The 25,978-nt window shown below is 42.5% G+C and overlaps 1 protein-coding gene across 1 annotated transcript in view; it reads left to right on the top strand.

The window, feature by feature from the left end:
* The first annotated feature begins 6,815 nt into the window (after nucleotides 1–6,815).
* Nucleotides 6,816–25,978, top strand: part of PTPN9 (protein tyrosine phosphatase non-receptor type 9) — a 79,896-nt gene continuing 60,733 nt past the window's right edge. The window contains exon 1 of the mRNA XM_060154558.1: nucleotides 6,816–7,341. Coding sequence (XP_060010541.1) covers nucleotides 7,279–7,341 — 63 coding nt within the window. The 5' untranslated portion in view covers nucleotides 6,816–7,278. The remainder of the gene's footprint in view (nucleotides 7,342–25,978) is intronic.

Raw genomic sequence — 25,978 nt, 5'->3', positions numbered from 1 at the left:
CCTAGTCACATTACTGGATTATCTAGTGTGGCAAAAGACCCCCATGCAAACAAAGACACCTTTATTAGGCAGGACATTCCAAGGGCTTAGAGGTTCCTTACCAGGAACCAAGGGCAAAGGTCAGCCTCTCTTTGGGCAAGATTAAATTCTTTTTTTTTTTGCAGTACGCGGGCCTCTCACTGTTGTGGCCTCTCCCGTTGCAGAGCACAGGCTCCGGATGCGCAGGCTCAGCGGCCATGGCTCACGGGCCCAGCCGCTCCACGGCACGTGGGATCTTCCCGGACCGGGGCACGAACTCGTGTCCCCTGCACTGGCAGGCGGACTCTCAACCACTGCGCCACCAGGGAAGCCCCAAGGTTAAATTCTTTATTGCACACTTCCTCTATTAGATTGTAAGCACTTTGAGGTCAGGGACCTTGTCTTATTTATCTTTAGGTCGCTGGTGCCTGGCATCATGCCTGCTACTTGTTGTACCAATATATGTTTGCTGAGTGAATGAAATGATGAACTGGAATGAGAATGCAGTCTGGAGGGAAGCCCCTTCACTCTCTGCTGCCCAGGTTAGTGACCCTGGAGAGAAGACTGAGTGGAGGTGTGTGGCAGGCTGCTAAAAGTTGTTTGGATACGTTTCAGACTTCTAAGAACAAGAACTGTATTTAATTCTGTGAATGTGATTAAAAGGATAGCCAAAAACCTTCTCACTACGTACATTGGAAGAGGGAAAGAAATGATCTTCCTAGCTATAGACTTCCTTTCTAATAAAGAAATGAGTAAAAAACCCATAATATGTATTTTTTAAGCAAATGCGGTCTTTTGGTTTATGCCTTCAGATATGTAGGGCAGGAAAAGTTGACAAAAAGCCTTGAGGTTTTAGCCAGAGTATGACTGGTTGCTTTGGTAAAATAAGCTGATTTTTGAGTCCCATGTTATGTTAGGATTCTGTTATTATACCCAATCTTTACATCAAAGAAGGACCAGATTAATCTGTGGACTTAATTTATCCATTCTGCTCTGGCCTCCCCATTAACACAGGTAAGTCAAAGAGAGTGAGAGTAAAGTAACTCAGTTGGTACCTCTCTCCTGTATTGAATGTTTTCCCCGTGAGCAATTAAGTACCCAAGGTAACCAAACCTGTTTGGTACTCTTTGGCAAGAATTGTACCTTGTTTGCTGGAAAAGGATGGGTGCATTCTTTCAGCAAACATTGATTGAGCACCAGCTACTCTGAACTATATATTATGCTAGGTTCTGAAGAGAGAGCGATGAATAAGACATGGCCTCTGCCCTCAAGGAACTCATGGTCTAGTGGGAGAGACAGACAAATAAGCAAATAATTACAATTCAGAGTGTTAGGTAAACTCTAGACAACAGGTATCAAGTATTGAAGTAACAACAGGTATCAAGAATAGTGACTGATTAACCTGTGATCTGGGAGTAGTAAATAGGGGTGTCAGATGAGAAAATTGTTTGTGTGAGGAAGAAGCCAGATCATATTTTAGTTTAGAGAAAAAGAAAAGAATAGAAAAAGCAGAGAATAGCAGTAGGTAAATACCAGGCCCTAAAGTATTGGGTAATGGGGGAAATGTTATCTACAAGGGACAAGATTTTTCACCTTCCTTACATAGCTTACTTCAGCCATCCTAGTGATTATAGCTTTGGCCTATGAGTAAACAAGAAAAAATTTTTACCCTAGACATCGGTTAGTACTTTGACCTTACTTATTCTGTATCTGTCTTTTAGACATGTCTCTTTCATAGGCAGTAGGTATTTTGGAGCAATTTCTGAGAGAAGCTTTAGATTTCAGAAGTAAAGGTGTTTTGGGGGAAAGGTTACAAAATTCTAATCACAGCTTTGGAAGTATCTCTATTCCTAGATCCAAACAAATATAAAAAAAGGCAGGAGAGGGACTTCCCTGGTAGCGCAATTGTTGAGAATCTGCCTGCCAATATAGGGGAAATGGGTTTGATCCCTGGTCCAGGAAGATCCCACATGCCCCAGAGCAACTAAGCCTGTGTGCCACAACTACTGAGCCTGCACTCTAGAGCCCACAAGCCACAACTACTGAAGCCCACGCGCCTAGAGCCCGTGCTCTGCAACAAGAGAAACCAACGCGATGAGAAGCCCTCGCACCTCAATGAAGAGTAGCGCCCGCTTGCTGCAACTAGAGAAAGCCCGCACCCAGGAACGAAGACCCAATGCAGCCAAAAAGAAAAAAAAAAGGCATACGACAATGGTAAGACAGAGGTCTCAGAGTTAAGGTGGCTGTCTTTTTTTTTTTTTGTAATATTTATTTATTTATTTGGCTGCACCGGGTTGGGGATAAAACCTGGGCCCCCTGCATTGGGAGCGTGGAGTCTTAACCACTGGACCACCAGGGAAGTCCCAAGGTGGTTGTCTTTTTTTTTTTTAAGAGAATTTTTTTAAATTAATTTATTTTATTTTTGGCTGTGTTGAGTCTTCGCTACTGCCCGTGGGCTTTCTCTAGTTGCAGCGAGCGGGGGCTGCTCTTCGTTGCAGTGTGCCAGCTTCTCATTGCGGTGGCTTCTCTTGTTGCGGAGCACGGACCCTAGAGCACACGCTTCAGTAGTTGTGGCATGCAGGCTTCGTTGCTCCGTGGCATGTGGGATCTACCCGGAGCAGGGCTTGAACCCGTGTCCCGTGTATTGGCAGGCGGATTCTTAACCTCTGTGCCGCCAGGAAAGTCTGGTTATCTTCTTAATTCAGTCATTCAATACATATTTATGAAGAATCTGTGTACTAGGTTCTAGTCTCTAGGCACTGAGGGTACAGGGGCCTACAGATGTGGTTCCCGCCTTCCTGGCTAAGCAGGCAGACTCTAGGCCAATGACATGGAAACACGTACACAATTACAAATTGTGATCAACTCTCTTTTAAAAAAAACAAGATGGTGCTAGGAGAGAGAGTAACAAGGAGCAGTTCAGGGAGTAGTCAAGGAAGATCTTGCTGAGGAAGTGACTTTTGAGCTGAGACCTTAAGGATGAGTCAGATTTGTCTGGTGAAGGAGGTGGGAGGAAGGGGAGGATAAGCTTTCTAGACAGAGACCTGAAACCTATGCTTTAAAAGCAAAAAACAAAAGTTCAACCCATAACACCCCTCCCCCAAAGGGTCCCTCTTTGTAATTTATTTTCCATTTTCAGATTTCAGTTCATGTTAATTTAATAAAAATGTGATTGTCTGTCACCTATACTCCCCCAACCCTACCCTAGCCTTCCTTCTGAGGTCCTGCAGCCAAGCATTCAAAAGTCCAGGGCTATGTCAACACATATGGACTTACCTTATATATATATTTTGAAGATCAAAACTTCAGCTATCTCATACTGTGATGGAGAGATTAGATGAATGAAACTCATTTAGAACAGTGTCTGGCACCTGGTAAGGATACAATAAGTGCAACTTATTAGTTCAGTGTATGTGTGTACCATGATTTATTTACTGAGTTTCTTAGTGATGGGCCATTATATTGTTTCCAATCTTTTGTATTACAAATTGTTTTACAGTCTCTAAGATCTGATTGAGCAGGATGACAGTATCATTCTTGATTTTGTTAGTTCAAGCCTGCAGTTAAAGGCAAGACTTTGTACTCTGATTCTCCTAAGCTTTGCCACTCAGAGCAAATCCAGCCAGCCGCCTTGCACTTGGTTTTGTTCCCCACGCCTCTGCTCAAAAACTTCCAAACATTGTCCTGTTTGGACTGTGATAGGCAACAGTTCCAGAAAACTGTTCCCTTACACACCCACACGCCCACACACACAGCTGTGCCTCTGAAAACTCCGCTGAGTTCTCTCTCCTAGCTCATTCTGTTAAACTTCTTTTAAAATTTTCCTCACCCAATACCTGCACAAGGAGTCAGAATGCTTGGATTCAAGTTCTAGTTCAATACTAATTAATTAGCTGTGCGACACCAACCACTGGCGTCCTGAGGATCACTGGGCAAAACAAATGTAAAAATGTAAATAGTGGGTTGAGAGACACCATCCTCTTCTGTGTCCACTCAGTGGTTTGTACTACTCAGGTTCTGCAATTTCTTACTCTAGCTTAGTCCTAGAGCCATTTGCCTGCTTAGGGAGAAAAACTAGATTTGTTACTATTCAAAAAATTTTTGGAAAAGTTTATACATCCACGTGCAAAATTTAAACATACATACACACAATGTTGTTAGAGGCCAAGATAGTGGTAACTCGAGTAATGACTGGGAGGGGACATAAGGAGGGCTTTGGAAAGTTGGGAATTTCTTGATCTGTGTGCTGGTTACGTGGGTGTGTTTAGTTTATGAAATTCACCATGCTGTACACATATTTTCATCTTTCTGTATGTATATTATATGTTGTTGACTTTAAAAAAATTCACAACGTGAGAGTTGCAAGTTAAGTTTTATTTGGGGCAAAATGAGGACCACAGCTGGGGAGACAGCATTTCAGATAGCTCTGAGAAACTGCTTCAAAGAGGCAGGGGGGAAGGTCAGTATATATGTGATTTTGGTGAAGGGGGAGTACATGCAATCAAGCACATATTTTTTACAGAAGATTTCTGCTAGTCTCGTACAGGTTACTGCTAGTCACGAGGAGCAGACGTCACCACGAAGGATTTTAGTGCTTTTCTAGATATGAGGAGATACAAGAATTGGGCTCATAAAATTGTCTCTTGAAAATATCTAACTATCTGAAGACCTGTTCTGCCAGTTTTTCCCAGAGCACAGAGTGCCTCATGTCTGCTCTCCACCTGAACTCCTTTCAAGGGGTGTTGAAAGTCAGCAGCTGCAGCAGCACATGATTTAATCCTTGTAGAGGTAGATGGCAAGTGCCAATGGAAAATGCCAATTTGTAGTTGACAATGTCAATAAAAAGCTTTAAAAAAACCTTAAAGGGACTTTCCTGGTGGTGCAGTGGTTAAGAATCCCCCTGCCAATGCAGGGGACACAGGTTCGATCCCTGGTCCAGGAAGGTCCCACATGCTCCGGAGCAACTAAGCCCATGTGCCACAACTAATGAGCCTATGCTCTAGCGCCCGCAAGCCACAACTGCTAAGCCCACATGCCACAACTACTGAAGCCCCCACGCCTAGAGCCCATGCTCCACAACAAGAGAGGCCACCGCAATGAGAAGCCCGCGCACCGCAATGAAGAGTAGCCCCTGCTCGCCGCAACTAGAGAACGCCCACGCACAGCAATGAAGACCCAACGCGGCCAAAAATAAATAAACACACAAAAAAACCTTAAAATGTATAATTGACCATATAGGGAAAAGTCTCCCTCTTCCCTTCTGTTCCTTAGAATCCCAGTTCCCCTCCTGGGAGACAGCCACTGCTATCTTTCTTGTGTATCCTCTCAAAGCTTTTCTATGTATAAATAAATTTACAAATACACATTTTTTTCTTTATACAAATGACAGCATATTATACACACTATTTGGGTCTTGCTTTTTTTCCCTTAATAACATAGCTCAGGGATCATTCCATTCCTTACATGTGGAAGAGACCACTGTCTTGTTCATTGTTGTAAACTTAGTGCAGACCCCAGTGCCTGGCATATAAACATACTTGCTAAATAGTCTTCCAGAGGAGCATCTGGTTACAATACTGAAACTGTAACTCCTGTATGGGGTAATGAACTCAACCTAGAGTCAGCCTTATTGGTGCAAAGGATAAAGTAACCCACCTGAGACAGAAACAGTACCAACCACCAGGGGTTTCTTCTCTAACCAAGTGCAGCCTGAAGTTTCTATTGCAATGGTGCAGAAATGAGGTGAGGTCAGAGGTTGCTTTTAAAGTCCTAGAAGGAGCATCAGAACTCAGGACATCTTCCTCAGTTGTCTGAAGACCTCTCCTGTGGGCCTAGCTCTGTGCGCTCTCCAGGTTTCAGCCTTTGGCACTAGTTGTGGCACTCACTTGTTAGCTGGGTCCCTTTTAGAGTATTTATTTTTGGTCTGGAATGATGCAAAAACATGCCAGACCCAGCCCTGCCTTCCCAGTGCCCCCTCTACTCCCAAACTGACTCCCGTAAGACCCCCAAGCTCTTTGCCGCGCTCGCCTTAGTGAAAATCAAAGGCTTGCAAATGCTGCATGATTCCTGAAAGAGGTTCGAAATCTGATGCTGTTTTCCTGAGAGACTAAAATTAGCCATAGGTGATGGATTACAGGATACCGCGGGCCAGGGTCTGCTCCTTCCACCTGGGCATCCTGGACTTAGTAAGCAACCTTTTCAGGGTCTTTCAGTCAGGAAGTGACGTGGGAATAGATGAGGATTGCGGGTTCCTCACAAGTAAGTGGTAGTAGCAAGTAACCCCAGGCCAGGTGTCCGTGGGCAGCTAGTTTTCAAACATATGCATTTTTTTCCCTCCTCCACGGAGCTTAACCTCTTGAAACTCTTCCTTTTTTTCGCTCCACGCTCCTCCAGTCGCCGAAGCCCCTCCCCCGCCCTGGTTCCTCTGGGTCTCCCCTCCCCCCGCCGGCCTCCCCCGCCCCCTCCTCTTGGCGTCCCCCTCCTCTAGCTCCGCTGCCCCCGCCCCCGGGCTCCTCTCTGTCTCCCCCTCCCGGGCTGCGTCCGAGCTCTGCCGGGCCCTTTTCGTCGCCTGTCTGTGAATGAGACGCTCAGTTTCTCAATGGAGCCGCGGGGGGCTCGGGCGGCCGCAGGGCGGCCGCAGCACTGGCCTTGAGCCGGGAGGGGGGCGCGTTTCCCTCGCTCCCTCCCTCCCTCCCGTCACCGCGGCTTTTGAGGAACGGGGCTGAGAGGCTGCAGCGCAGGGGGGGGGGGGGGGGGGGGGGGCTGGGGGGGGGGGGGGGGGGGGGGGGTCGAGGGCCCCGCATCCCCGAGGACTCCTGCAGGAGCCGGAGTGCCGCCGAGGAAGCTGGACGCCGAGGAGGCCGGGGGCCTTCCGAAAATTTCCCCCGCGGCCCTTCGTTCTGGGCTTAGAAAGTTCTCGATTTCACGTTTCCTTTTTTTAATCCCGATTAGCTCCTCGCCTGCACTATTTTTTTTTTTTCCGGGAGAGGTGGGGGAGTGTGAGGAACGGAACGAAGAAAATAAAAAAGGATTTCCGCCCAGAAGAGAGCGACAGTTCTGAGAGCTTTTTCTTAAGGAAACAGAAGCGGCGTTTGCGGCCGCTGCGGGCGCCGGGCCCCGCCGGCCTAGCTATGCGCGAGCCGGCCCCGGGCTGCTGAGGCGCGGGCACGCGGAAGCGGAGGCCCACCGCACCGGGCTCCCCGCGCTCCCGGGCGACTTCTGTTCGCCGGCGGGAGTGGCGGCGGCGACGGCGGTGGCGGGATGGAGCCCACGACCGCGCCCCAGCCCGACATGGCGCCGGAGCTGACCCCGGAGGAGGAGCAGGTAAGCGGGGCTGCGGCCGCGGCGGTGGGTGTGTCCGGACACCTCAGGCCTAGCCCGGCTGTGCTCTTCGCGGCCGGGGGTCCGCGGTGGCCTCCAACCCCCCGCCCCCGGCGGCCGCGCCCCAGGCCGTCATCCCCCGAAGCCGGGGGGCGCTGCTGGTCGCTGCTCTCGCTCCCGGCCTCTTCTGTCTGCTGCTTACCGGTCGCATATTGCCCCCTCCCCTATTCCGTTGATGATTAAAGTTTCTCGAATTGGGGGCCTCCCTTTACCTCTGCCAACATCTCCCCGCCCCCGACGTTTGCAGAACACCTACTTTGCCTCCGGCCCTGCCGTCCCTGTACGTGTTTTGCTTCATTCCGTGAGGGTTTGTGGTTTTTTAAGGGCAGGAAAAGCCCCACTTTGGGGGCCGGATTCCTGCGGGAACTGTCTCCCCTCCCCAGGACAGTGATAGGCACTGGGTCCATAGATGCCCTAGATTTTCAGACGAGCTCCTCAGGCTTCTTAGAGGGCTGTGGCCTACTTGGACAGATTCTGGAAGATCCAGGCCTTCTCAGGCTCCCGAAGTCCCTAGCCTTGACCGCCCTCTTTAGCTCTCTGCCGCTGGGCACATCCCCTCACCCCCACTTCCCTCCCCTCATCTCATTTCACTGTCTCCATCTTTCTGAAGCCTGCATTGAGCTCCATTGTCCCTTAAAGCTTAAGACTTTCAGTTCCCAGAAGGAAGTGGTTTGTCATGTCATTTGGGGGGCTTGGGTAAGGGAAGAGCTCAGGGCCTTTATAACTTTCCCTCGCCCACATTCCTGTTGGGGAGACATGGACCACTCCTGAGGATGGTAGGAAAGTCTTGTTAGCTGAGATTGGAACCCTAAAGTCTTTTCGCTGTCTCTTCCTTGGCACTGCCCACACCCATGCTCAAATAAATATAGCCATGGTCTGATTTGTTTAAAAACAAAACAAACAAACAAAAAACCCCTAAAATAAGAAAAAGGTGCACTATGCTGGTAACCCATTTCAAGCTTGCCAGCCCTTGCTCCCAAAGGACCACATTTGGTAGTACAGTCTCTAGTGTGGAGACAGTCTGGTTTTACAAACTAATATTGGTTAATGGGCTTAAGACCTGATTTTTAAAAAACGCTTGACTTTTCTCCTCGTTTGTGGAGATGACATTTTTCATATTTGGCTTCAGACCACAGTCTTTTCTTTTGACGCCTAGAGATAAAATCAGCATGGGGAAAAAAAAATCTGCTGCTCTGTATAAGCAGTAGTAATATCCTGGTAACTGAAATTAATGTTAATAAAATGCTAGTCAGGGCCTAGTGCAAGCAGGTGGCCAAGGAACCCACCTTGCCAAAATTAGGGAAATACTATCAGTACTTCAGCACTAAGGTGTGATGGTGTTCGGTTGATTTTAAAGGGGCCAAACTCTTTCACTTCTTTTTCTAGGGCTAGTCAGATTTGAAGTTTTTATGTTTCTAAGACTTGAGGGAATCAGTATTCCACTATGAAAATGCCATGTGAGTGTGAATTAAAAAATTAAAACTGAGAAAAGTAAATATTAAAGTATTCATAGTATTGATAAAGTATTAGCTTTACTCTGTATATGTATGTGTGTATGCATATATACAACTGTGTTTAGTAAAAATCTTTTACATCGAATGAATGTGATGAGAATTAACAAGGACTGGATGGAAATAGTAAAATATATATATATTACGATCACCAAGGTTTCTACAGGCACTTCAAAATGTTGAAACACAAACATAAAAGCATAATTCCAATTGTGGTAATGCCAGATAAAATTTCATATTTTAGTTTAATATCACATGAGAGTACTCTTTTTGTTTTTTGAGAGTACTCTTAACTGTTAAGATTTCTTTAAAATATCTAAATTAAACAGCAACAAATGCATGTTAGTCTTATCAAAGTAGTTGTCATGGGAAATGACATATTCATTCCATAATGCTGCCTCATTGTTCAAACCAGTTTTAGAACTCATTTGGAGTTGATTTCAAAACTTGTGGCAGAATCTTTGAAATATCTTCAGTGTTGGAAAAATCTTGTACATTTGAGAGTCAGTTTGATTTTTGGAAATAGAAAAAAATCTTTTGGAATCCTATTCCATGGGTAAAGTAGGGGATCAAACTGGATAACACAGTTTCAGACCCTTTGTGTGCTGTGTAAACTGCTTTAAAGATGTTTCTGGAGCAGATCCCTCTCAAGTGGTAACCTCTTTCTGTACAGTCATGCAAATCATAAACCCAAAAGTTTTCTTGGATACTTTGTTCTCCCTCAGCCCCTGTGTATTATATACATCATCAGGTTTTCCTGAATATCTCCTGAACTCTTTGACTTCTTCCACCACCACCACCATTATCATCATCCTAGTCCAAGCACTGTCATATCCTGACAGAATTTTTGTTTCCTACTTGATCCATCTGCATTCCTTAGCTCTTATTCGAGAAACCAAAGGCAAACTGCAAATCTGATTGCATCTTCCCTTTGGCCTACCTGCCACCAAAATAAGCATTCATAAAACCCTCAGTGGCTTTTCATCACTCTTGGGATTGACAGCTCTTGAATGATTGTTACAGCTCTTGAATATGGTCTACAATGCCTCAGCCCTTGTGCGGTTTAGATCCCTAGCTAATTCTCACACTTCATCTTTGCTCCAGGCACACTGGCCCTTTGGTCCTGCATTCTTGCCTGTTTCCTTCTGTTACAGGGTCTTTGCACAAGTTGCTTTCCTCTCTCTGGAAATACCCTCCACTGGTAACTCCCTCTTCATCCTTCAGCTCCCAGCTTTCACTTCCTCGGGAAGGTGTTTCTTGATCTCCCCAATTAGGTTAGATCTGCTGCTGGCTCTCAGAGTACCATGTACCGTCCTTTATATCACTTATCACAAGTTTACACTATTTGTATGATTGTATGACTGGAAGCTCCGTGAGGCTTGGAACTGTGTCTGCATTTGCTCACCATCATACACACATTGCCAGTCATAATGACTGGCACTCAATGGACGTTCAGGAAGTACTTGTGGGATGAAAAGTAGTTCTCTATGTGATTTGTACATAGACAACGTCGTCTCCTTTCAGAGTGGCTTATACAAATAAGGACGGGGTCTTCCCTGGTGGTGCAGTGGTTAAGAATCCGCCTTCCAATGCAGGGGACACGGGTTTGAGCCCTGGTCCGGGAAGATCCCACGTGCCGCGGAGCAACTAAGCCCATGTACCACAACTACTGAGTCTGCATTCTAGAGCCCATGAGCCTGTGTGCTACAACTACTGAAGCCCGCGCGCCTAGAGCCTGTGCTCCACAACAAGAGAAGCCACTGTAGTGAGAAGCCCGCGCACCGCAACAAAGACTAGCCCCCACGCGCCGCAACTAGAGAAAGCCTGCACGCAGCAATGAAGACCCAATGCAGCCAAAAATAAATAAATAAAATAATTAATTAAAAAAATAAAGATGTTCCTTATTTTTATATATGTTTTGAAGGTCATCATTATTACTTCATAGTTTCATTTCCTATCTAGGCATGTGCTGAACTGATATTATACCAAGTCCTTTGTAACTTACGATGTTTCTTGCCTTTATGTTTTCAGTTCTCAATATTATAAAGCCTACAGTTGAGTTACAAGAAAAATGTATGCTTTGCCTTTAACAAGTTTACATGAATAACAACAGAGTAATAATAGTAATTGTTTCCTGTGCTCCTGCTTTGAGTCAGGCTCTGTGCTGGGCATTTCACATACAGCTAATCCTCATAAGATTGGAATAATTATCTCATTTTGCAAACGAGGAAACTCAGACTGAGAGGAGGAAATTGCCCAAGTTCACATAGCTAGCAAGTGATGGAGCCAAGATTTCCACCCAGCTCTAGGTTATTCTGCCTCCACTGCAAATGTTCCCTCTATTACACTAACTACCTTACATCTCATGAAGCAATTAACCAGTTTAATAAGATGCCTACATGGGTTAGCTAATTTTGTGGGGTTTGGTATTGATATGTGTGTTTGGTTTTGAAGATGCTTTTTTAAAAAATAAATTATTTATTTGTGGCTGTGTTGGGTCTTCATTGCTGTGTGCAGCTTTCTCTAGGTGCGGCGAGCAGGGGCTACTCTTCGTTGCAGTGTGCGGGTTTCTCATTGCAGTGGCTTCTCTCGTTGCAGAGCATGGGCTCTGGAGCGCAGGCTCAGTAGTTGTGGCGCACGCGCTTAGTTGCTCCGCGGCATGTGGGATCTTCCCAGACCTGGGCTCGAACCTGTATCCCTTGCATCGGCAGGCAGATTCTTAACCACTGCGCAACCAGGGAAGCCCTGATGATGCTTCTTAAAATATAATTTAAAAAATGCAGACAGGAAAAAATTTGGAAAACCTTTACTCAGACCTGTTTATTGCTAGCAGAAACATATTGTACAGCCTGTGCAAGAAATTATTTTATTATTATTATTTTAATATATTTTTTGCATTTGCTTTATTTATTTATTTATTTTTGGCTGCGTTGGTCTTCGTTGCTGCACGGGCTTTCTCTAGTTGCGGCGAGTGGGAAGAACTCTTCGTTGCGGTGCGCGGGCTTCTCACTGAGGTGGCTTCTCTTGTTGCGGAGCACGGGCTCTAGAGCGCAGGCTCAGTAGTTGTGGTGCATGGGCTTAGTTGCTCCGCGGCATGTGGGATCTTCCCAGACCAGGGCTCAAACCCGTGTCCCCTGCACTGGCAGGCGGATTCTTAACCACTGCGCCACCAGGGAAGCCCTGTGCAAGAAATTATGATGGAAATTACTCTTGGAAAAAATTTTTTCCTTAAGATAGAGTTGGCAACTCTGTTTTGAGGTGTGGTCACAATAAAAATTTATTTTTTAAAATGTGTCCTTTTTCTTTTGTATAAGAGAAATAACTATTCTTAGAGCCAAATATGAAGAATATTATTTCTCCAAACTGTAAAAACCAAGGTGTTTTTGTGTCAGGAATACATTCTTTTTTTGATATTTTTATGTGTAAATATAAAAGCCTTTCTTAATAGGTTGGCAAAATTGTAAATTTGCCAGTGTGAAGGGTAATTTCTACATTTCAGTACTAATCTTCATTCTTATTATGTTATTGTCTTAATTTTATTTTTCCAAAGCATACACTCACATTTGTAACTTGACCTGAAGTTGGTAATTTTATCAAATTTACTAAATTATAATTAACTTGACCACCAGGGATAGTTAAGGGTGTCTTACTCAACTGTTCTATGTCCATGTAACCTACAGAAAGTGGGGCACCTTCGGTTACGTCTATTTGGGGTAAGTTGTGAGGAGAACACCCTCTTTGCAATAAACCATAACAGAAAGACTTTTAGCGCGGATTATAAGGCTATTTGATGGAATATCCAAGGAATTATAGCCTTTTAGGGTCTTTTGGGTTTTCATGGATTTCCCAGTAATGACCGATAGGACAGAATAGTAGAGTAGTTTTCTAAAGTAGTTATGCTTTTATTCATATCTTCATTTTAGATGGTTTTAATATCTTACATAGTATTTCTATCACATTAAAAATAATTCATGAGTTTTTAAAAGTTGTTGCAACAAATAATCTACTAGTATTGATTTTCAAAGTCTCCAAAGAAAATTTTTATTTTAGAGTTCATGTTGTGTAGAGCTTATAGCATTGTTGTAAAGATTAATAAGCTAGTGCACATAGATAGTAATGTATTACATAGTAAGCACTCAGTTAAGTTAGCCATTATCATGATATTCTCTGTCTTTGGATAGTGAAAGATTTTAGAGCCAAGTTAGCTTAAACCAATCCCAAGAGGGGAAAATATTCATGCTGGGGACCATCGCTTAGCATGGATTTTTATGAATGCCAGAAAATAATCATCTTGCAACTTCATAGTATAGTTTTCAAAAACCTATTTTAATTCTGTGCTGTGGTTTGTATTCTTATAACGGGATTTTCTAAAGTTAAAAATTTAACTGCCTTGCAGTGGATTTCAGAGATTTTTGGAATTTTTCCCAAGGGCAGGGGTTTTGTCCTGGTTCTTGTGGCCAAGAACTTCCCTTTTCCCACAGCCTCACATGTCCTGTGCTAAATGTCATCTGTCCCCGTGGAAGTAACCATACGTCAAGGACCAAATGATTCATAATGTTGAGGCCTTCCACAGAGGGGAAGGAGAGGAGGGATAGATGAAGAAGACTCATTCTTTTCATTATTGCCAGTAACTAAAGATATTGTAATTAGCAATTAGGTGAAATCTCATTTGGATGTGAGAATTTTATTCTCTTAAAACTTCTGAGCGTATCAAGGGTCTTGGGCTTTAGGTTTGAATGTTAAAGAGACCTGGAGGTTTTCTCCAAGGAACCTGACCTCTAATACTTACTAATGAATTGAAAAGTAAGACAGACACTCTAAAAAGGAGCTGAACTGTTTTACAGAGGTAAAAGTTAAAACTCATTGTAGATCAGTACATCTGAGTCTCATTTTATGACTTGTATATACCTTTTTTGTGTTGGAAAAGACATAGTAATGTGGGAATACTCCAACTTTGATTTCTACATATTAAGACCCATTTTATAGTAGAATGGCTGGTCCACTGCAGTGTCAAGATTAGATGTCATAACCCCTAACTCTGGTTATTTGTTCAGATACTTGGAAGTTCAGTGAAATTTCAGGCATTTCTCATCAGTTTTATCATTCTGCTTTGATGTCTCAGACAATTAGGGGTACTTTCTTTTTCCAAGTCAATCACTATCTTCCCCCACCACCCCACCCTATGCCTCCACACAAGAGATCCTTGGTTGGCCTTTCTGGACACTGGAATAGTCACTGTTGTTTTTTTTTAAATGAAATTTAAAAAAAAATTTTTTTAGTTTATTTTTTGCTGCGTCGGGTCTTTATTGCTGTGCGTGGGCTTTCTCTAGTTGCAGCGAGCAGGGGCTACTCTTCGTTGCAGTGTGTGGCTTCTCATTGTGGTGGCTTCTCTTGTTGAAGAGCACGGGCTCTAGGCACGCGGGCTTCAGTAGTTGCAGCAGGCGGGCTCAGTAGTTGTAGCTTGCGGGCTCTGGAGCCCAGGCTCAGTAGTTGTGGCGAACAGGCCTAGTTGCTCCACAGCACGTGGGATCTTCCCAGACCAGGGATAGAATCCAAGTCCCCTGCATTGTCAGGTAGATTCTTAACCACTGCGCCACGAGGGAAGTCCCCTAATCACTGTTTTCTATTCCTCTTCCTCTGGAGTAGGGCCAGATATTCCTAGAACAGGTAGTTTAGCCTGCACTGTTTAGTGCTGAAGGACCTGTACTTACTGGAATGAGCCCTTTCATATATGATTTTGAAAAGGCTCATTAGAACCTAAATGAGATGGCCTGGGGATGCAGGCTGGGAGTGGGAGGCTGGGAAGCTTCAGAGCGCATGGGAAGAGTTGTTTGTTTATTAAGGATTGGTTATCTCTTAGGTCCAGACTATAAAATGATGAAACCAAAACGGTAGATTAGAGGTGACTTTTTCTTTAATTTCTGCTTCTGAGGGAAGTATTCCATTTTTTCTCTGGGAAAGACAGTTTCTGTTATATGTACTGGTTTCCTCTGGAATACCAAATCCATTCAAAACACACATGCACACTTCTTGTCTTTTTATCCAGCATGGGTGGCACAGATCTGACTAGCCTAATAGAATTATTATGAAACCAGAATTTATTCTCAGAATTGATGGGTAGATTCTAAAGAGCCATCCATGACTTTAGTACTGAAGTGTTTGGGGACATTAATCCATTAATTACTTTTTCATTGCTTGAACAACTGGCTAATCTTTACCTTTGCATTTGTTTTTCTATACCTCATTATTACACAATAGACATCATTATTAAAATCAGTCTTTTTTAAAATAGGTTTTTTATATTCTCTACAATGACCATATGTTTCTTTTATAATTAAAACGAATAACTTTTTGTGGAAAGTGCTGCATGCTCTATACAGGTTTAGTATTATACTTATATATAATTATATATTATAAACTGGTGAGATCACAGTATTTAAGATTAATGCAAATCTGGCCCTTTTCTAAACAGAGCTATTTACAAGTGAAATCTGGGCCTTTGGGGAGATGATGGCAATAAGTCTTAGGTAAATTTCAGGAATCCCTGGCTTGCTTTGTGGCTCCAGGCATTTTAATTAATATTTTTGAGTCTGTTTTGTGTTCTTTCCTTAAGGAGCTTTTAGGAGACCTGCTGAATTTAAGTAAAATCTCTTATGGTTACAAAATGCTCAGTAGATATCTGCGATAATAGTATTCTTGACCTCTATGCTACAGGAGACAATTTTTTTCAGGTAAGAATAGGAGGAAAAATTAAGAATCCTACTTTGTAGCAGTGAAATAGAAGATTTCTAGGTAGTCTAAGACTTCTGACAGTTGCCATGAACAAATACTGTATCTAGAAAGTGGTAGTGAGGCTACCTGTGCTCATTTTTTTGTTTGTTTTTAATTTATTTTATTTATTTATTTTTGGCTGTGTTGGGTCCTCTTTGGGTCCAGGCAAATTCTTAACCCCTGGGCCATCAGGGAAGTCCCTATCTGTGCTCATTTTATGCTGTTAACGCTTAATGAACTATCCATTGGTTCATTTGTTTATTTATTCTTCTAGGTTATAGATTTCTTCTTTAGGTGCACTGATTATCATCTTTTTTTTTTCAGATAAAACTTCAAATGGTCATCTGATGATCTAAAAATGACTCATATTTAGAGTGAAAAGAGTGACAGTTTATATCCTCTTCCATATCTTATTTGAACAGCCTTTGTGAAAAAAATTCTCATTCCACTGTTTATCTCAGTGGTTCTCAACCAGGGTGATTTTAAAACACACCCCCACCCAACATTTGTCAATGACTAGAGATACATTTGATTGTCACGGTTGGGGGGTGCTACTGGGATCTAGTGGGTAGAGGCCAATAATGCTGCCAAACATCTTATAATGGTGGGCATACAGCCTACCACAACCAAAAGTTAACTGGCCCAAAATGTCAGTAGTGCCAAGATTGAAAGACCCTAGTTTATAACTGAAGAATTTTGTAGTTCTTAGGGACAGAGTTACAAATTCTTACTTTTTAATTCAAGGTAAGTCTTTGTTTCACATATTAACTATTCAAATTCTGTGTCCCCAAATACTGGTTTCTGCAATTGACTTCACATACTGAAAAACTCCAGTCTAAAACATAATTATTTTGCAGCATAACCATCACAGAAGATAAAATGAGACGTTTCCACAGCCTTTGCAGGGGTTTTCAGAGATGGGGAGATTTTGTATGACAAGCAGAACACTACTGAGTCCTGCCATGGAATGATGATAATGGGAATTGTAATTTTTGCTTTCCCTTCCAAATATTTCTGTGTTGCTACCAAGTGTCTCTGTTCCTCCAGTGAGTGAGGTGATTATTCTGTATCAATCTCTTTTCCTTTTCATGTTAACGTCTACTAAGAGGAAGGTTTAACAGATCATAAACAGAAATACAATTTCATTCAGGAGTCATTTATTGTCTGTTGCTGTGTGCTAGGTTCTTGTTCAGCATGGATTGAGGGCTCTCTGTCCTTAAGGAATTGCCCTCCAGTTCTCTGTAGGCAGTTCTTGAATTGTGGGGTACCCACCAAGGAGGAGGACCTCTTATCTACAGTGAGGACAGGGACTCAATCTTATACATCCTTAGTGTACATTGTGAGAGTTCAAAATATGTTTGCTGAAGAATGAGTGAAACTGTATACATTGAAATTATTTATTCCTCACACACCCATAAAGTATTATTTTGTTTAGGATGATTATCTTCCTGACATAGGAATGATGTTCAGAGGCTTTCAGTAATCCACCGAGGAGGCAACACTGGAACTCAAACTCTTCTGATTAAATGTAGTGCTCTTTCTAGTAGACTTCATCTCTCTTAACCACGTGTTTCTATGTATGACACACCTATATACATATACACCAGAAACGGCTCTTTCTTGGCGTTTGTGGGTTAAACGTTCCTGGTTTCAGCCATTCACAAGTTCCTCTACAGAGATGTGCCTAAATTGTTCCTAGCTGCTTATTGTACATTTATGAAAAATTATATGCTTTAATGGGGTCAGTGAACTTGAAGTTTCATATAGGTCTCTGACTGTACCTCTCAGAATGTTGTAGGTCTGCTCTTTGCCTTTATAAAACCAGTCTTTAGTTTTCTATAGGTAGAGTTTAATCTTTCAGATATTATTATCAGCATAATGGGGAAGTATATATGGTATATTTGCCTACCAGTAATTAGGATTAGACTACAGCTCTTTAAATTGTTTTGTCCATGACACCTTCAGTTTGCCCATGTTTTTGTCTGTACTTAAGCTACTACTAGATTTCCCTTCTTAACTCTCGCCAAGTGTAAAAGTTGAGGATGAAAATTTTTCCAAAAAAAGGATTTTTTTCTCCTTTTTACTTTCTATACTTACAAATTTTCTCTTTCTTAGATTTGTAAAGGAAGAAAAAGAGTTACTAAGAGAGAGACCTGAAACCTTGAACATGAACATGAGCAAAAGAAAACAGATTTATTTGGGAATGGCCATTTGTCTCATTGACTTTAGCTCTTCTGTCCCAGGAAACTCCAGAAGTGAAGAGAAAACACTATTTCTGGCTAGGTCAGGGATATAGCTAGTAAGATTAAAATATACAGAATTTTCCATCATACTTTTGTTTTCAAAAATAAATCTTTTTAGATTAGGATTCTAAATGTTTTAGAGAAACCATCTGACATTTCTCGTACTGAATGCTGGTATACCATTTTGTTTATAGGAAAAACTCAGCATTGTTATGGAATTAAGTTAACAGAAACATTTTTAAAAAATTGAAAACCATCGATCTTTTTTTTTTTTTTTCCTTTAAGCACCCAAAGCATCATTTTCTTTCATAATTGATATCAAGCTAGGGAAATGTTAGCTTTGGAGGTGATTTTGTCAGAAAATTAGAAGCAACTAGAAACTTGTGTTTTGAATGAAATTGCTAAGACCATTTGAACATGGAAACTAGTCAGAACCTCTAATTGTTGTCATGCTGTCCTTACAGCGCTACAAGTAATTGTAAAAGCCCACGTCAAACTCATGATAATAATAGTGGCTAAGCACTAATTAGGATGGCTATAATTTTAAAAAAAAGAGAGAGAGAAAGAAAATAATAAATGTTGGCATTGCTGGTGGGAATGTAAAATGGTACAGCCACAGTGGAAAACAGTCTGATGGTTTCTCAAAAGATTAAACATAGAACTACCATATGACGCAGGAATTTCGTTTGTAGGTATATATCCAAAAGAATTAAAAGCAGGGAATTCCCTGGCGGTCCAGTGGTTAGGACTCCACACTTCCACTGTAGGGGGCGCAGGTTCGATCCCTGGTCGGGGAGCTGAGATCCTGCATGCCATGCAGCGCAGCCAAAAACAAACAAAAAACAAAGTTATAAAAGAATTAAAAGCAGACATTCAAATAGATACATGTACATGCATGTCATGGCAACCCAAGTGGCCAATGATAGATGAATAGCTAAGCAAAATGTAGTATATACATACAATGGAATATTATTCAGCTTTAAAAAGGAATGAAGTTTTGATATATGATACAATATGGATGGGCCTTGAAAACATTCTGATTACTGAAGTAAGCCAGACACAGAAGACAAATGTATGAGGTACCTAGATAGCCAAATTCATGGAGACAGAGAGTAGAATACCAGGGGCTGGGAGGAGATGGAAAGGAGGAGTTATTGTTTGATGGGTACACAGTTTCTGTTGAGGGTGATGGAAAAGTTTTGGGTATAGATAGTGGTGATGGTTACCCAACTTTGTGAATGCATTTAATGCCACTGAATTGTATACTTATGAATGGTAAAAATTATAAATATTTTGTATATTTTACCACAGTAAAAAAATAATGGCTAAGCACTATTCAAAGTGCTTTACGGGTTTTAGTTCATTTAGTGAATAATGCGGCTGGTGAGTCAAAGGAAAGAGAATAGGTGTTACTTCCATTTCTCCTCTGGCTGCTGATCTTGAGCCTAGAATCTCTTACATAAGTACCATTTATTGGTTACAGGATGTATCTATGTTAATGATTTGTTAGAATGTGAATTGTCATCTGTTTGAACTCCGGAATATTTCACCTGTGAGATCCAGTTGAGGTTTACTCTGTAGGAGAAAAAGGAGTTTTCTGTGTAGGACAAAGCACTGAGTGTTATGATGCAAACGAACCCATATATGTATAGTGTCCTCATCTCCCCCCGTCCCCCGTCCCAGAACTATACTGGGAATGACTTGAAATATTGTTGATCTAGAGCAGTGGTTCTCAATGTGTAGTCTCCAGACCAGAAACATGGGCATGCCCTCGGAGCTTGTTAAAAGTGCACATATTCAAGTGCATCCCAGACCTACTGAATCAGAAACTCTAGAGGTGAGGTCCAACAATATGCATTTTAACAAGTCTCCAAATGCGCGTTCAAGTTTGAGAACTAGTAGTCCAGAGAATAACTAGGGTGCTGTTGTGCTTGTCGGGAAACCATCTAGAAGTGAGTTTAGACACTTAGGCTCACTTCAGAAAGGGAAGGCCTGGATTTACTAATTGGCTGTGGAACTCTAGGTATTAGAGCTAGTCTGAACTGGATGAAACCTGCAGGAATCATCTGATTCTGTACTAGAACTGTGCTGTTCCAAGGGAGAGGAACTGTAAGGCAAGGTTCTCAAAGACTAGCATTTACCTTGATTTCTCTGATCCAAAGAAAGAGCAGAGGGCTTCCCTGGTGGTGCAGTGGTTAAGAATCCGCCTGCCAATGCAGGGGACACGGGTGTGAGCCCTGGTCCGGGAAAATCCCACATGCTGTGGAGCAACTAAGCCCGTGTGCCACAACTACTGAGCCTGCACTCTAGAGCCCGCAAGTCACAACTACTGAGCCCACGTGCCACAACTACTGAAGCCCGCGCGCCTAGAGCCCGTGCTCTGCAACAAGAGAAGCTGCCTCAATGAGAAGCCCATGCACCGCAATGAAGAGTAGCCCCCACTCACTGCAACTAGAGAAAGCCTGCGCACAGCAACGAAGACCCAACACAGCCAAAAAATAAATAAAATAAATAAGTAAATAAATAAATAATAACAAAGAGCAGAGCCCTTATCTACTTGAGAAATAGAAATGGAACCAGGATGTCTGCAAAACAAGGCATTGAGACACTTGATGTCCACTGCTGATGGCATTACCTAGAGAGATGCTTGGCTTCCAAGGGAGTATTGAATGAAAGAAGACACAGGCTGTTCTGACTCAGCCAAGAAAACCTGCCAGCTTTGACAAGGCCAGTCCATAGGAAAGCTCGTGTTACTCCAATGTCAGTTGCCCTTAGAATCTGGACCTAGGAGTTACCAGATTTTACTGTCTGAGTCCTGCCTGGGAGCTGAGCCCAGTTCTGTTCAGAGTTGAAAATGGGGCACTGCAGTGAGGACAGCCAGATTGTAGGCAGCTTTTCCAGGCTTCATTCTTTGTAGGTTTGCAAATGGCCTCTGAGGTACAGTAAGCTGATCTACTTGTACTATTTTATGAGCATGAATAGGTTTGTCCTTTAGTTTATCTGAGAGGCCTTCTTGGATTTGGAAGTATTGATGCAGTGAGTTTGAGATGGCTGAGGTCTGAAATGACTGATGTTGCCTAATTGCAATCTCCCAGCCAGCTGTATGCCTTTGAGGGAGTAATGAAGCTCTAGGTCATGGTCCCAGTTTCCTGAATGTGTGACACTCAGGATTCGGTCACCTGAGGCATAAGTTGGGCTTGGCCTCAGGAAGAAAACAGGAGGGCCAGTTAAATTTGGGGTCGATTAGCAACAGCAGGTCTAATCTGCAGGCCAGGGCCAGATTAGCCTCAGGTCTGACGTGCTGAATCCTAAAGTGTTGGACTAGAAGTCCTCAAGTCACTCCTGTCAGATCCATTTGACATTGGCAAAATTGAGCTTGACGTGTGGGAGAGGGAGAGGAGAGGGGAAGGGAGGGAAAGAGGGAGATGAAGATGGAGGGGAGGAGGTATGGGGGGTGGTGTGTTAGTTATTAGGGAGCAAAGCAGGTGAGAGGTAGCTTCATTGTGTGGAGTGGGAGGGAATATAGAACGAGGAAAGAAGGAACTAGCTACTATGTTTTCAAAGCATCTCACCATTCTCATCTTTTCCTGGACTGATTCTGATTTGCCAGTGACCTTCTTAAAGTTTAGCATCAGAACTGAAGACAGTATTACAAATGAAGTCTGATAGGCCCCTTGTTTTGGGCACCGTGCTTCTGTAATGTGCTCCAAATTCAAAATAATTTTTGGCAGTTTTAGTAAACTGTTGACTCATAGATTCAAGTCAGCTAAGATTCCTAAGTCTTTTCTTTTTCTTTTTTTTTTTTTGTGGTACGCAGGGCTCGCACTGTCGTGGCCTCTCCCGTTGCGGAGCACAGGCTCCAGATGCGCAGGCTTAGCGGCCATGGCTCACAGGCCTAGCCGCTCCATGGCATGTGGGATCTTCCCAGACCGGGGCACGAACCTGTGTCCCCTGCATCGGCAGGCGGACTCTCAACCGCTGCGCCACCAGGGAAGCCCCCTAAGTCTTTTCTTATGTGCTGCTGTTAAATTTCATCTGGTGCCTCTACAATTGATTTTCTTGCACTTATCCTTAAATATCATTTTGTTAGATTTAATGTTCATTACGATTTGTTGAGCTTTATGAGCCAAAAACTTTACAAATATTATGTTTTCTCCCCTCTTACACCAATTCTATGGGGGTATTACTCCCATTTTAAAGGTGTAGACATTAAGGCTCAAAGAAGTAACTTGCTTGCATTCTAAACAATAAGTGTTAGAACCTGGTATTCAAACCCTTGTCTGTCTGACTCCAAAGCCTCACCTTTGAGTACCATTCTAGCCCATTGTTCTGTCCTGTTTTGATCTTTTAGATCTGTGTTCTCTTTTACAATATATTTGTTCTCTTAGTTTATCTCTCCTCTTACATTGTCATCGTGACCCAGTGCCCTTATCTAAGTCATTTATAGCAATGGGACCAGGCCAGGGATGGATGCAGAGCAAATCAAGGGAAAGAGTGTGAGCTTTAGAGTCAGACTTGGTTTTGGAATCTTGGTTGTATCATCACGAGTAGTGTGAGTTGGCAAGGTCCTTAACTTGTCTCGGCCTCCATTTCTTCATATATAAAATGTCTTAATACCTGCTGTTGGAAAGATTGAATAAAACATGGATGCAGAGTGCTTGACTTATGGCCTGGCAAGCATACTGTAGGCTCTCAATAAACATTAGTCCATTTGTCTCCCTCCTTTCAGGGAATTCCTTTAAAATCTTTTTTTTTTTTTTTTAATATTCTTTGGGTATGTTTGTGTATTGTTTCCTGCAGGGTATCGTCTGCCCCACTGTGGCAGCACACTTGGCCATAGGAAGGAGTGGTTAAGAACTGTACCATAAATTTCTCTGTGATTATGAGTAAGTAGCTTAATCTCTTTCTGCCTTAGTTTCATCATATATAAAATGTACGTAATACTAGTACCTACCATAAAGAATTGTTATGAGGATTAAATAACTTAATATATGTGAAATCCTTGGAACAGTGCCTGGCAGATCATGCTGTTTATAATCTTTGCTACTGTGAATATCTGCAAATTACAGATAATAATGCCTACTTTGTAGGGTTATTATGAGAATTAAATGAGGTAAGTAGTCAGCTGCTTGACATTTTGACTGGCCAATATACATAAATTAATAGAAGGATATCTTATTGTCCACAAAGATGCCATGAAATGCTCATCAAATGCCTTGCTGAAAGTAGGTCTGTTCTGTGTTTCAGTGATTTTCAAACTTCATCATGCACAGGAATCATCTGGGATCTTGTTAACATGCAGATTCTGATTAAACAGGTTTGTGATGAGGCCTGTGGTCTGCATTTCTGACTTCCTAGGTTGATGCCACTGCTACTGTAAAGTAAGACTGCTGAAGTAAGACTTCACTTTGAGTAGCACTGCTGTATATATGGTACATTCCTTTACTTTTCAGTCTAATGTATTCTTTCTTGAAAGACTTGTTTTCAGTAAATCACTTTTGGTGATCAGTATTCCCCTTCCTAAAAGCTCAAAACCCACTTTTTTTGGTTTGTTTGTTTTTGGGTTTTTTTTGGCCACGCCACTCAGCTTGCGGGACCTTAGTTCCCCGACCAGGGATCGAACCTGGGCCCTGGAAGTGAAAGTGCTGACCCCTAACCACTGGACCGCCGGGGAATTCCCTCAAAACCCGCCTTTTTAAAAAAAGAATCTATTGGCCAGGGCTAGGTGTATATGTATGTGAAAGAAAGATCAGTTGTGCAGTTTGCCAAGAATTGATGTCAAAATTGTCAGGGACTGGGAACTTTTGTAGCCCTCGGTAGATGCCCCCTCTTGAAGTTAGGACTATGTTTGCTCATTCTCAGGCTTCGACACCTTTCTTGTCTTTTAAGTTCTATAGCAGATGTTCATCAGGTTCCTATGGAGTTCCCAGGATTGTCAGGTTTTGTAGGTCTGGAGGCTTGAACCGATTTGGAATAATTATGGGCTCTATTATTTTGAACTTCAGCTCTTGCTTTCCACAAGGCTTGTTCTTCCCCTCTTCAGGTTGAAGGTTGTACTTTTTTTTTTTTTTTTTTTTTTTTTGCGGTACGCGGGCCCCCCACTGTTGTGGCCTCTCCCGTTGTGGAGCACAGGCTCCGGACGCGCAGGCTCAGCGGCCATGGCTCACGGGCCCAGCCGCTCTGCGGCACGTGGGATCTTCCCAGACCGGGTCATGAACCCGTGTCCCCTGCATCGGCAGGCAGTCTCTCAACCACTGCGCCACCAGGGAAGCCCGAAGGTTGTACTTTTTGATAGAGAAATAAAAGAAGCAGGAGTTGATCTAGACAGTTCTCACAAAGCTCTTTTTGTTATCTTTAGTTTACAGGCCTTGGCTCATTCTGGGCTGTGACTTTCCCAGCACTTTTCCTTTAGGTCAGAACCACCACTCTATTATTATTATTATTTTTTTTACTGTGCCCTCTTCCTTTATACATATGTGTGTTTGTGGGAGTGCTTTTAACATCTGTACTCCTTGGAGAATGCTATGCAACCATACTACTGGTTTTTTTAGCTTGTTCTCATTTTAAATTTGAATTGGCAGGAAGGGGGTGGGATGAACTGAGAGATTGGGATTGACATATATACACTAATATGTATAAAATAGATAACTAATAAGAGCCTGCTGTCTAGCACAGGGAACTCTACTCCACTTCAGTGTACAGTAGAAACTGACACAACATTGTAAAACAACTATACCCCAATTAAAAAAAAAGCAATAGGTTATATCATATCCAATTTAAGTGTAAGCCAGATTGCTCCCACCCCCCAAAAAGAAAAAAAAAAATTTGAATTGGTATAATTCATAATTAATTGCACAATTTATTGTCAGAATCTTGCTTTTGAGGATTTCTTTAAAAAAATACCAACAACTGCCTTCTCTTTAGAGTTTTAGATTATGAGATTTACTTTTGTGAAATCTACATTTTGAAAGCAATATAAAGCACAATGGATAAAAATGTGAGCTTTCTAGAGTCAGAAAACCTGGATTCTGAGTCAGGTTCCACCAATTTTTTTGTTTGGGGGCCTTGGGCATGTTACTTAACAGTTGGAAATCTTAGTTTTCTCAACTGTAATATGGGGATAATGAGAGTATCCACCTCCTAGGGCCACTGAGAGGACTTGACCATCCCTGTAAAACTAAGTGTCTGGCGGTTAGAGCTCAATACCCAATAAATATTTTCTGTTGTTAATAGCTAATTTTGTTAACGGTCTGGTGTTATTTACTGATGTGTAGTAAGGTTTACATAATGCCTTCCCAGATAGCCAGTTATTGGATCCTGTGAAGTAGGCGGGTATTATCCTTTTTTGGTTGAGGAAATTATGGGGTGAAAAATTTTGACTGACTTGAGGGCACATAGCTGTGGCAGAATTAGGTCTTTAATACAGGATTGCTGGTGCCACATCTAGGACTTGCTCTCTTTACTGCAGCCTTCTGACAGCACTCAGCTGTTGGCTATCAACCTTTTTTCTCTCTTTTTTTTTCCTTTTTTATTGAAGTATAATTGACATACAATATTATATTATTTTCAGGGGTACAGCACAGTGATTTGACATTTATATATATTACAAAAACTGAGGAACAGCCAGATGGAAGAGATGCATAGGGCAAGGTATGTGGGAAGGGGTGCAGAACTTCCATGTCCTCTCCAGGCCCAGGTGCGCCACTCTCCCCAGATCTCTGTGTGTTCACCAACCCAGAAGCTCCTTGGTTATCACACTTTCAAAGATTACATGGTTACTTTCTCTTTGAGACCCTTTCAGTTTTTCAACTAGTTTATGTTCTTGATCTGAATTAAGGCCAGTATAGTAGTTCCCCCATCCTTTTATTTTTTTAGATTATTTATTTACTTATTTAATTTATTTTTGACTGCATCAGGTCTTAGTTGAGGCATGCAGGATCTTCGTTGAGGCATGCAGGATTTTTCGTTGCAGTGCGTGGGCTTCTCTCTAGTTGTGGCGTGCAGGTTTTCTCTTCTATAGTTGTGATGTGCAAGCTCCAGGGCACGTGGGCTCTG

Source organism: Lagenorhynchus albirostris, chromosome 1 (assembly GCF_949774975.1).
Source record: "Lagenorhynchus albirostris chromosome 1, mLagAlb1.1, whole genome shotgun sequence".
Taxonomy (NCBI): Eukaryota; Metazoa; Chordata; class Mammalia; order Artiodactyla; family Delphinidae; genus Lagenorhynchus; species Lagenorhynchus albirostris.
Note: the sequence above shows the minus strand (reverse complement) of the source record. Positions and strands in the feature narration are given on the sequence as shown.